The sequence below is a fragment of the Neopelma chrysocephalum genome, unplaced genomic scaffold (genome assembly GCF_003984885.1).
Source record: "Neopelma chrysocephalum unplaced genomic scaffold, ASM398488v2 Primary Assembly neopelma1_26, whole genome shotgun sequence".
NCBI lineage: Eukaryota > Metazoa > Chordata > Aves > Passeriformes > Pipridae > Neopelma > Neopelma chrysocephalum.
This window is the reverse complement of record NW_020897695.1, coordinates 1,484,938-1,495,676: the sequence shown is the minus strand read 5'-3', so window position 1 is coordinate 1,495,676 and position 10,739 is coordinate 1,484,938. Positions and strand designations below refer to the sequence as shown.

Below are 10,739 nucleotides of genomic sequence, written 5' to 3'. Positions count from 1 at the left end.
ATAGTAAAAGCTTCATCTGGACACCGCTTCAGCCTAGGTATAATAAACATCAGGACCGCCGGGCTATTTTATAGCAGTGAGTGTGATAAGAGGGGAGCAAAACTTGGAGCCAGTACCAGCACAGCCCGCTCCTTCCCCTTCCCGGGAGTGCGGCTCCCGCCTGGGCGCAGGCGCTCGCCCATGTGGTCGAAGCGCGCGCGCCTGTGTGTATGGAAATCCATATTACACATTAATATACATCTATCTTCCAAATTCAGAGGTCGACCTGAGAGCAGCTCTGTGCATACGAAACCAGACGGGGAGGGGTTGCTGGGGAGGCCCGGGCTTCCATTGGCTGCAGCAGCCTGCCGTGGCGCGGGGGTATCTCTCATCATATTCAGCATGTTTTGCACAAGAAATGTCAGCCAGAAAGGGCTATCTGCTCCCTTCGCCAAATTATTCCACAACAATGTCATGCTCCGAGAGCCCGGCTGCAAACTCTTTTTTGGTAGATTCCCTGATCAGCTCGGGCAGAGGGGAAGCGGCGGGAGCAGGAGGCGGAGGCGGAGGCGGAGGCGGCTACTATCCCAACAGTGGTATCTACCTGCCACAGGCGTCCGATCTGTCCTACGGGCTGCAAAGCTGCGGACTTTTCCCCGTTCTGAGCAAACGCAATGAAGGTACTTCTCAAAGCATGGTCCCCAGCTCGCACTCCTACGTGTCAGGGATGGAAGTGTGGCTAGACCCCCCCCGGTCCTGTCGCATGGAAGAGCCGGAGAGCCAGCAGGCCACCTCGTGCTCCTTCGCTCCAAGCATTAAGGAGGAGAGCTCCTACTGCCTCTATGACTCAGAGAAATGCCCCAAGGGCTCGGGCGCCACAGACCTCGCTCCCTTTCCCCGGCTGAGTGCCGAGGTCAGCCCGGCCAGCAGCGGCGGCGGGGTTCCCGTCCCGGGCTACTTCCGCCTCTCTCAGGCTTATGGCACTTCCAAGAACTACGGCGCGGGGTCGGCCGGGGCTGCCCCCTTCCCTCCGCAGCCCACCGGCCGCTTCCAGACGCCTCCATCTTTGCCTCCTGTCCCAGACGCGGGGAGGAAAGAGGACGAGGAACGCTCCCCCAGCCCCTTGGCGTGCGTCTCCCAGAGGGAGGACGAGACTCAGGCTTCATCTTCCACCGCAGAGGAGCTCTCTCCAACTCCGTCAGAGAGCAGCAAAGCTTCTCCCGAGAAAGAGCCCGTAGGTAAGCGAATGGTGATGTTAATGGCGGTAGTGATGATTTAAAAAGCAAGAAAAAAGAAAGAAAGAAAAAAAAACTGTTGAGGATCATAGTGGCATCGCGATGCTAAAGGAGGATCCCAGCTGCCCCGCGGGGCTGCCAAGAAGCGCTGCTCAGACTGACCTTCTGAACTTTGTAATATTCGGGCATGGGGTTGCCGTAAAAATTAATGTCCATCCTGTAGTTTAAAATCCTTAGAGCCTCTGCAATGGGCAATTTTAGCCTGCATGCCGCTTAAACATATAAAATAACAAGATCACTTTTTCCCCTGTGTTGTGAAGGTGCCTACCAGATAACAGAGATGTTTGTGAAGCATCCAAAATAAGCAATAGGCAGTGCCAATAAATAAACCTATTAACACGGTAAGTTATATTTTACGATCCAGAATGCTTTTCGAAATAACAGCCGCGCTGAAATGTGCCATCTATGAGCTGCTATCAAATTAGACTGATGAATGCAACCGCGAATATCCTTCAGCGTCTACACTAGATAACAGAGCTGTTATTTATACATTTCCTCATTTATTTCCCTTTCGGGTCCCCATGGCAAAAAATAACTCCCCTTCCCCGGGCGGCAGACTTTTCAGGAGCTTCTCTCCATTCGCATTTCAGACGCCCTGTTATTCCTTTCAAGCGCACTATTGGAAAATAATATTTAAAAAAAAAATGAAAGAAAGAGAAAAACTACTAGAGAGCCAACCCCAAACCACTAACTCTGAGCCACCAAGGGATTGGTGTTACCTCTTTCCCAACCAGTGGGGAACATCTTTGAAACGTTTTTATTATTATTATTGTATTTTTTCTTCTCTGAAATGCTAAGGAAAAGAGAGGGCCGTGGTGAAGCATTCTGGAAAGGCAGGGTCGAAAGGCAGGGAGGCTTCGGCTCCCCAGCTCACCTTGTTTTCCACCTCCATAGCACACTTAAAAAGTTCACATCCACAGGCTTTGGTTTTTTGGAAGCAGGTGGCGGGGGTGGAGTTGGAAGTCAGCCTACAGGTCGTTCACCAAGCTGCCCCCGGTAACAGTGGGCTCTGAGCGGCTAATAGGGAGAGAATAGAAGCCTATTTTGGGGTGTCGGAGTTGAACTACACGACGGGGCAGGAGGTTTTTGAACACTGTCAGTTTTTACCAAGGTAGATCCAGTGCCTTTGGGAAACCACTTTGAAGCTCTCGGTTCCCACAAGGATACCCCACATTCCAACTCTCCGCAGCTGGCGGAGCGAGTCGACATGGATGCTCCTTCCACCCTCTCCCCCATAGCTCCTTGCCTCTGACTCGATAGTAACGTCCATTCTTTACTTTCTCAAAACTAGGGAATTCAAAAGGAGAAAATGCAGCAAACTGGCTCACGGCAAAAAGTGGCAGAAAGAAACGATGCCCCTATACCAAGCATCAAACTCTCGAGCTGGAAAAGGAGTTTCTATTCAATATGTACCTGACTCGTGAGCGTCGCCTAGAGATCAGCCGCACAGTCCACCTCACAGACAGACAAGTTAAAATCTGGTTTCAGAACCGCAGAATGAAACTGAAGAAAATGAACAGAGAGAATAGGATTCGGGAGCTCACAGCCAACTTTAATTTCTCTTGATGAACCTATAAACACGTCTTTATGGTTTAAAGAGCCAGTATCATTTTCCTAGGCTGTAGTCATCCGCACCTGTATGGATTAACGATTTTAGACACTCTCAATACGTCCTTAACCTCTTAAGAGCTACTTTGGGGGGTGAGGGGGTGGGCAGACTAAAGCCACGCTAGAGCACAAAATGCCGTGCGTGAACCTCCCCTCTTCCTTCAGCCTTCTTCCGGGCCGATTTGTTCCTCTAAGCTTTGAAACATAGAAATACGATTTCAGAAGCTGCAAATAGGTTTTCCTGTATATGTCTCTTTGAAAACTAAACAATCTTGGTTAAAGGTACATTCTTTTAAAATATAAGTGCTGTAACTTGGACTATATGTAGCTGCACAATGAAGAATTTAAGCCTTGCCATATTTCTATATGTTGGGTTCCCTCCTCTGTTTTCCTTTTCTCCCCCTCCCCCTTTTTTCTTCGAAAAGCAGGACTTAAAATAATGAAATGCAGGCATGCTTTAAAAGGATTTCATGGGAACGGGTGTTAAGAATTTTTTTTTTTTTTTTTTTGCTTTACCTTAGAAGTCATTATTACAGCTTTAAAATTGGCCAGGAAAATGAAATCTCTTCTCTTTAAAGGTATAAAAGAGTTCGTTTTGCTCATGGACTAAATTATTACTCTTACCTCTGAATTTCTCTTGCTGGTTGTAGATATTTACTTAATGTAGTTTTGCTTAAATATGTGGAATTAGTGATTTTTTTTGTGTCTATATATAATGTTACCATTGGTAACGCATGACAAGCACACAGAAATTCCCCCTTGAGAAAGAAATAGTCACTTTTTTCCTCACTAATTTCACTGAAAAGTACATATCCTGAACATGAGATGGACTTTCTGAGCCAGAGTCTGAGATTGCGAGGGAGAACGTGTCTTCCTTTATACTGTGAAGTTACATGCATTAAAGGGTCAAACATATGGGTGAAAAAAAATTTAAAAAGAGAAAAAAAAAGAAAGAAGGGGGAAAGCTATAAATACAAATATGGATAAATGTCTATTATTATTAAAATGCCGATACTGTTTTAAGCAAATGCATTCTATCGTTATTATAAATGTTAGTTCTAGCTATATCTAGTTCTTACCTTAAATCGGAATAAATTAATATTGTAATGCTGCTGTGCGTGAAAAAGACGATGTTTATGTTCTCATAGAAGAATAAAAAAAAGTGGAATGAATCCTTTTAATTTTACCTCTTTTTGTGACTGTTTATCCTCAGGTTCTACTTTATGTCTTCGAGAACTTTTACAACAGGAATAGTTGCCTAAACCCCCTGCAATTACTTTAGGAATCTATTTAAATATTACCTAGACGGTCGTAATTTGTCTGGGCCATATAGCGATGGTGCTCTAAGGTTTGTCGGCTTTTGTTCAGTTTTATGACTTGCTAGTATATCTGGATTGTTGCTGTCTTGAACGAGTGGTTTCAGTTGACTGAGGAGCTGCATAGACTGAGGAAGCAAATTACTATTTCTTGAGGGAAGGGAAACGATTTTTTTTTTAATCGAACACCTACAAATGTGCGGAGATCTTTAACTCCAGAAGAGGCTGACAAAATCCTAGCTTTATCTCAGGGCTGAGAAGAAATCGTAAAGGTGAGCTCATGGGGAGGGGGGGACCCAGGTCTCGTCTCTCTGCCAGTGGGCCCCTCCAAACAAGGCTATTCCCTACCTGGCTGCATGTGGAAGAACTTATTTCACCCAGCTGCCTTTTTTTTTTTTTTTTTTGCATCCTCCCTTCCTTGATGCATGTTTAGCTTGCACAAAGTCTTGTACAATGGGAAGGCAAAAGGAAGGCTGGAAGAAAAACGACAGCTAATGCTTCCTTGCAAGGGTATATGTATGCCGGGAGGAGGGGGGGACAGACTTTGAACCCGGGCTTCTTGGGAGCCGTTAGCTTTTCATGATGTAACATTCTCGTGCACGGCCTTTTTTTTTTTTTTTTCCCCGATTGCATCTGCATGGAAAGGCGAAAGCTGCCCGCGCGCGCTTCTGTGGGTGGTTGTTATTATATTTTATTCTTGTTTTCATTAACCCACCCGAGGCTGGCCGGGGGGCGCGGAGGGGCGCCGGCGGGGTGGGCGGGAGGGAGAGAGGGATGTTTAGTCACGTTTCTGGCTTTATTTTTGTAGCGGGATCCTTGCGTTAAGGACCACGGCAATGGGGAAAGTAATAATTAGCGCCTGAGAACTGCTCTGTGGTTTAGGTAGTTTCATGTTGTTGGGGCTCCACCTTTCTCTCTACAGCACGAAACTGCCTTAATTACTTCAGTTGATATCATCACCAGGTATGCTTGGTGCGAGGGTCCTTTCTGCCCGAAGAAATCTTAGCGCTGAAGTGAACTGTAGGCGTCAAGTCCCAATGCCATTGTTTCTCATCTGCAGCGGAGCCTCCTTTGATTCCTCAGATAAACACGGCAGCCGAGGGGGGAAGCTTGACAAGTTCTTCAAGGTTAGCTAGCTCCTAAGCGAGTCCCTGCCTGCTTGCGGGTTTTTAATGTATCTCGTTGGCTGCATTCAAGGTCAGGTGCGTTTTGCATTCCGCTCGCCGTGGATCGAGCTCGGGGGGTCGGGGGAGGTGGGGGGTCGTTTTTATTTTTCAGCCTGGATTTATTAAAAAACAAGAGACCCGAAAGTGTGCCTGGGGGAGGGGTGGGGAGAGATCAAATCTGCCGGCCCCGCTCCGCGCGTCATCAAAAACAAGGGCCCGGAGCACAGCGCCCGCGGTCGGGTGGACCCACTGGCGGCGGAGGTGCCGGTCCCGCTGGCGGCTCTCGTCCCCCGCGGTGGGGTGGCTGGTGCCTGCCGGAGCCTGTCGCAGGGCTCCGCCAGCTCTGTGCCGCCGCCCGTCGGGCCCGCTCCGCCGGGGCTGCCCGGGGGCGCCGGCAGCCCCGCAGCCCGCAAGGCCTCGGTTACGATCACGATTGCGGCGCGGTCTCTCCGCGGAGGCGGAACGGGCAACAGCGACCTCTCCGGGCCCGCTGCCGCCGCCGCCGCCGCCGCCGCCACCACCGCCTTTTGTGTCCGCAGCGCAACCGCGGGCCATGGGCGGGCTCCCGCCGGGCCCTCCGCCGGCAGCCAGCGCCGGCGCACCCGCGGAGCCGGGCACCCTCCGTGGCGGAAAGGAGGCTGCGGGAGAGGATCGAAAACTCACTCCTTGGGCATTTATTTCTATTTAAGATTTTAGGGGTCGTGATTACTTTTGCCTTAAAAAAATAACAATAGTAAAACCTATACACTTTTTGGAAAGTCCAGGTTGGGCTGCAGGGGCTCAAAAGAGTTTGAATAGCGGATTTTAGCTAGACCGATCCCTATAGGAGCGGATGTCCCCGGCCGGGGCAGGAGCAGAGCTCTGCATTGCTTGTGCTTGTGTCCGTCTCTGCATACACAGTGAGTCTGACGGGCTATCTGCTGGGGCTGTGTACATTCAGGGAGTGTATTTACAGTGCCTATGACTGTGCGTGCCTGTATGGTGTTTGTTGCCTCTGCCCTTTTGATTCCCAATTGAATCGCCTCATCTTGACTTTGGACTGCTTCCCCTTAATTCTGAATCATTTTTTCTCTTCACTGTGCCAAAACCCCTCCGTGCATTCATAGCACCACTGGTTCAGAGAGCTCTGCAGTGGCAGGAAACCCTGGGGAAAAGCGATCCTGAACTTCCCGTTCAGGAGAGGTCGCCAACGCCCGCGGATTCCTGCCCCGCGCCCGAGTATACTCCGCGCCTCCGTGGTGCGTGGCTAATGAAGCAGAGTTTACAGATGTCTCTCGCTTGAAAACCGGTGGGATCCTTCCTGTTGCAGCCGGGGGTCAGAGCTAGAGGAATGGGAGCTTTGCTAATTCGGTTATATCGGGATGGAGGGCAAGGAGTATTTTTATTCGGACACGACGGCTCCATCAGTGCTTCGTTCCTGGGAATTCCGGTTTCATATAGCAATTTTATGTGAACGCCTGTTTCTGCCCTGCTTGGGGTCTTTTGCCTTCGAAGGTATAAGGCACCAAAACCTTAAGGCATTTGCAACACAAACTGTACGAAGCCCACTCGTTTTTGTAACTCGTGTGAAAACTGTACTTTGGTTGAAAATGGATCTAAAACCGCACAAAAAAGAGGAGAATATCCCAGTGTTTTTTTCAGCAACGTTACCGCGTGAAAAATGTCTAATTATTTGCTAGATTTTGCCTCTTGCTTTCTGTACATCCTGTCCTTCCTCTTGGATGCTGGCAGTGAACAAATACAGAATTTTACAGGGAAATAAAAATGCAGACACATTCTGTTAAACGCTACTGTTATTGTTATTCATTTGCTATTAGTTTTGGTGAGGAACCAAAAAAATGAAACCCGCTGCTGAAGTTGAGAACCCAAATTCGAGTATAAACATCCAGGACTCCTGCAGCTAAGATTATTTTTTCTGAATGGAAAAAGGAAGTTCTACAATCACATTTCACCACAGCTGACTCTTAATAATAAATACGAATGACGTGGAGTTCCGTCTTTCCAGGAAAGAAATACAATTATTTTTTTCTATTACGGAGAGTCTATACAATAGCGGAAAAAAAAAAAAAGGCAGAGAGCTTTATTTGCATTTTTAAAATTGTTAGAAAATAACGGGTCCCTTTTTTATTGAGGTCCTGCAACTGCTCCGTAATTTTTGAACTCTAATGGGGGATAATAGTTTCATTATGGACCTTTGTAACTCTGAATGGGGAAGAGAGCATTGTTAAAATAGGATCTCTGTAAGATTTCGGATTAAACTGTTGAGAAGACATAAAAAGAAAAAGAAAGAGAAGAGAGGAGAGAGAGAGAGGGAGAGAGACAGCCCACATAGCGATGTAAAACTAATTAGAACCACACTTTCGCATGCACAGTCTTTACACGCGATTTTAATTATTACTCGGTCGTCCCAACCATTTGCTGGGTTCTATTTTCAATAAAAGATATTTTGAGTAAATTGGGCCTCTCGCGGAGATTTTTTGTGCCCCCTGCATCCTGGTGACCGCGCTCCTTCACCAGCCACGGGGATAAACAGCGTGATAGTCCGCCAGAGAGAAACCAAGGAGTCGCAGGCATGTTTGCCAAGCGCTCAGCCACGACTTTAATTCCTAACACTGGACTTGGATCTGGCCGCCTCTTACTTTTCCCCCGCGCACCCTCCCCTCCTTCTGCGGAGGATTGTAACCCTCCGCTTGGCTTCCGATGCCGCTAGCGTGTGTCTTGCAGTCATAGGAGGTGCCAGCAAATAAATAACTATATTTGCACATAAATTTGATTCACCAGAATGCGGGACGGCCGACTGCGAACGCCCCTTTGATAGCCGCCCGGAGAAGCAGGGTGCCTTTCGGCAGCGGGGAGACGGGGCTTTTTCTCCCCTTTCCCCCCGCTGCTTCCCTGCATAGCTGAAGAATTAATCGTCGTGATAAATATCGCCGCCCGGCTCTCCCCGCGCTCCTTCCCTCCCGGTCCCGACGGTGGCTCCGCTCGGGCCGCCGCCGAGCCGCCCAGCCCCGGCTCTTTTCCCTGGCCTGGCGAGGGGTCCCCGGTCCAAGGGCAGGGGCGGGCAGGCGCGGCGGGGAGGACGAGGAGGGTGTTTCGGTCACTGCCGCACCATGCCCTGCGGGGTGGGGTGGTGAAGTGCAGTTTGGTGCGGGCCATCCTAAATAACGAGCCAGCGCCTGCCCCTGTCCTCCTCCGGTCGGGCGGGGAAGGCCGGCTCTGCGCTGCGGTTTCGGAAAGGAGATACATTGAATTTGACTTTCCACTGCCAGCTCTGAGCCGAACGGAACGGTATTATTTACAGTGGGTTCCCAAACTAAACACAATAGTATAATTTAACCTTTCCAAGCACTCGTAAATTTTTACTGCTGAGAAACACAGCGATGCAAATGAGCGCGCTCATAGTTACTGACTTAATAACAACCCCGTGGCTCCCGAAACAATAACTCCTTATGAAATATAATAAATGTATATTTAAATACAGTATACCGCAACTGTTATTTTGCTTTTTTTATTGCTTCAGTTATTGTATCATTTTATGTGAAGGTCTCCGATCACAAGGGTGGTGGGATTTTTTTTTCGCGGGGAACACGACCCACTGATGGGATGATTAATTATGATATAAAATAGTCCGCTTAAACGAAAAAATAAAGAGAGAGGGGAGAGAGAGAGAGAAAGAGGGAAGGGGGGCTGTAATACGGAATCTGATCTTTTAATCTCAGTTGGCCGCAATTAAAACAAACCCCACCGTATAACTCAAATATCCCTTTGCATAAAAACATATGGCCTCGCTATAAAAATTATGGCTGGAAAACACTGACCCATTAATAGCCCGCGGACTGATTTATACTTTATTGTTCTGCTCCCTCGCCACGTGACCGGCGCAGCCAATGGGCGCCCGCGCTGCCCCCAACTTATTACTGACTCTACTTCCCCGCCAGCACCAAGTTGTTACGTGAAACCCGCAGCCCCGAACCGCGGCGGGTCCGCCGCGCCCGCCCGCCCGCCATGTCGGCTCCCGGGACCCTCAGCAATTACTACGTGGACTCCTTCCTGGTGCCGGAGGGGGACGAGCTGGCGGCGCCCCGCTACGCCCCCGCCCCGCTGGGGCCACCGCCGCGGCCGGCGGCGCTGGCCGAGCACCCCGAGCTGGCCCCCTGCAGCTTCCAGCCCAAGGCGCCCGTCTTCGGCCCCCCCTGGAGCCCCGCGCACCCCGCCGGCGCCCCCGCCGTCTACCACCCCTACGCGCACCACCAGGCGCCCGTGGCACCGCCCGACGGCAGGTACATGCGTTCGTGGCTTGAGCCTGTGCCGGGCTCCTTGTCTTTCCCCGGGTTACCTACCAGCAGGCATTACGGCATTAAACCTGAACCGCTGGCGGCCAGGAGGGCTGACTGTACCACGTTTGACACTCACACTTTGTCTCTCTCTGATTATGCTTGTGGTTCTCCTCCAGTTGATAGGGATAAGCAAAACCACGAAGGCGCATTCTCTGAAAGCAATGGAGAAAGTGAGGCAAACGGAGAGAAACCGCAGATCGATCCAAGTAAGTGGGACTGCGAGGGTAATGGACTTTAGGGCGCTGCGCTGGCCGCGGGGAGGTATCGAGGCGCTGGGGCTAATTACGTGGCCGAGCACCGGCCGCTGCCGCCGCCGCTGCGCCAGCTCGCCCGAGTCTGCCATCTGCAAAAGCCAGCGCTGCCTTTCTCAGGCTCGAACGGGATCTAGGACGGCTCTGGCTTTCCAGGCTGAAAGGAAAACAAAAACCCACTCTACAACTGCAACTTGAACAAACACTAAAAAAAAAAAAAAAAGAGAGAGAAATGCAATAGCCGCCCACCCCTGCTCCAGCCACCCCAGCAAACTCCTCGGGACGTGCTCACATCACCCTGCCTCGCCGCGCTCCCAGGCGTGGGCAGACGCCGGGAAAAGTGTGCCTAGAAAGCAATGAATGTGAATCTGATCTTTTTTGAGACGGCTCTCAGGCCGGGGCGGCTATTGATGGTGTGAGAGCAGAAACCCCTCCGCCGTTGACTTGATTTCCCCCCTCCCCCCTTCGACTCCTCTGTGGAAAACCCCAGGCTGGATGCTCCCAGGGCTGCGAAACTGGTGGCAGAGCGCCCCGGGATTACTATCGCGATTAACGCCGTGCGAATAAGGGTCCTAAGAGGGCGAGGGTTTAATTATGCCAGTTGTAGACTGACTCTCCAGCTTCCGGGGTCTTGCCAGGGATGACACGGGAGAAGGTAGAAATAAAAAAGTGAAACAATTTCGGTGACATATTAGTCTGGCTGGTTACTCCCCGTGCTGGCAGTTTAAAGGGGGGGGGGAGGCCAGGAAGGAGGTAGGAATCTATCACAGAGGAAGAGAGAGAGAGA

At 50.2% G+C, this 10,739-nt stretch overlaps 2 protein-coding genes and 1 long non-coding RNA gene across 3 annotated transcripts in view; all 3 read left to right on the top strand.

Moving 5' to 3' along the window:
- Positions 1-269: 269 nt before the first annotated feature.
- Positions 270-4,063, top strand: HOXA10 (homeobox A10). The gene is made up of 2 exons (XM_027675291.1): positions 270-1,217; positions 2,566-4,063. The coding sequence occupies exons 1-2, from the start codon at positions 398-400 to the stop codon at positions 2,838-2,840; spliced, it is 1,095 nt and encodes a 364-aa protein (XP_027531092.1). The 5' UTR covers positions 270-397; the 3' UTR covers positions 2,841-4,063.
- Positions 4,064-4,317: 254 nt separating this feature from the next.
- Positions 4,318-7,375, top strand: LOC113963842. The gene is made up of 3 exons (XR_003532977.1): positions 4,318-4,470; positions 5,162-5,325; positions 6,471-7,375. It is a non-coding gene; the product is annotated as an uncharacterized LOC113963842 (long non-coding RNA).
- A 1,957-nt stretch (positions 7,376-9,332) lies between these two features.
- The window catches only part of HOXA9 (homeobox A9), a 3,147-nt gene continuing 1,740 nt past the window's right edge, over positions 9,333-10,739 (top strand). The window contains exon 1 of the mRNA XM_027675293.1: positions 9,333-9,907. Within this exon, the coding sequence (XP_027531094.1) occupies positions 9,370-9,907 (538 nt within the window). The 5' untranslated portion in view covers positions 9,333-9,369. The remainder of the gene's footprint in view (positions 9,908-10,739) is intronic.

Bases quoted from the DNA above. Each gene is read 5' to 3' on its own strand.
- HOXA10 (XM_027675291.1), top strand. From the start codon at position 398: ATGTCAGCCAGAAAGGGCTATCTGCTCCCTTCGCCAAATTATTCCACA. The intron at 1,218-2,565 runs GTAAGCGAATGG...TCTCAAAACTAG, and splicing joins TCCCGAGAAAGAGCCCGTAG to GGAATTCAAAAGGAGAAAAT.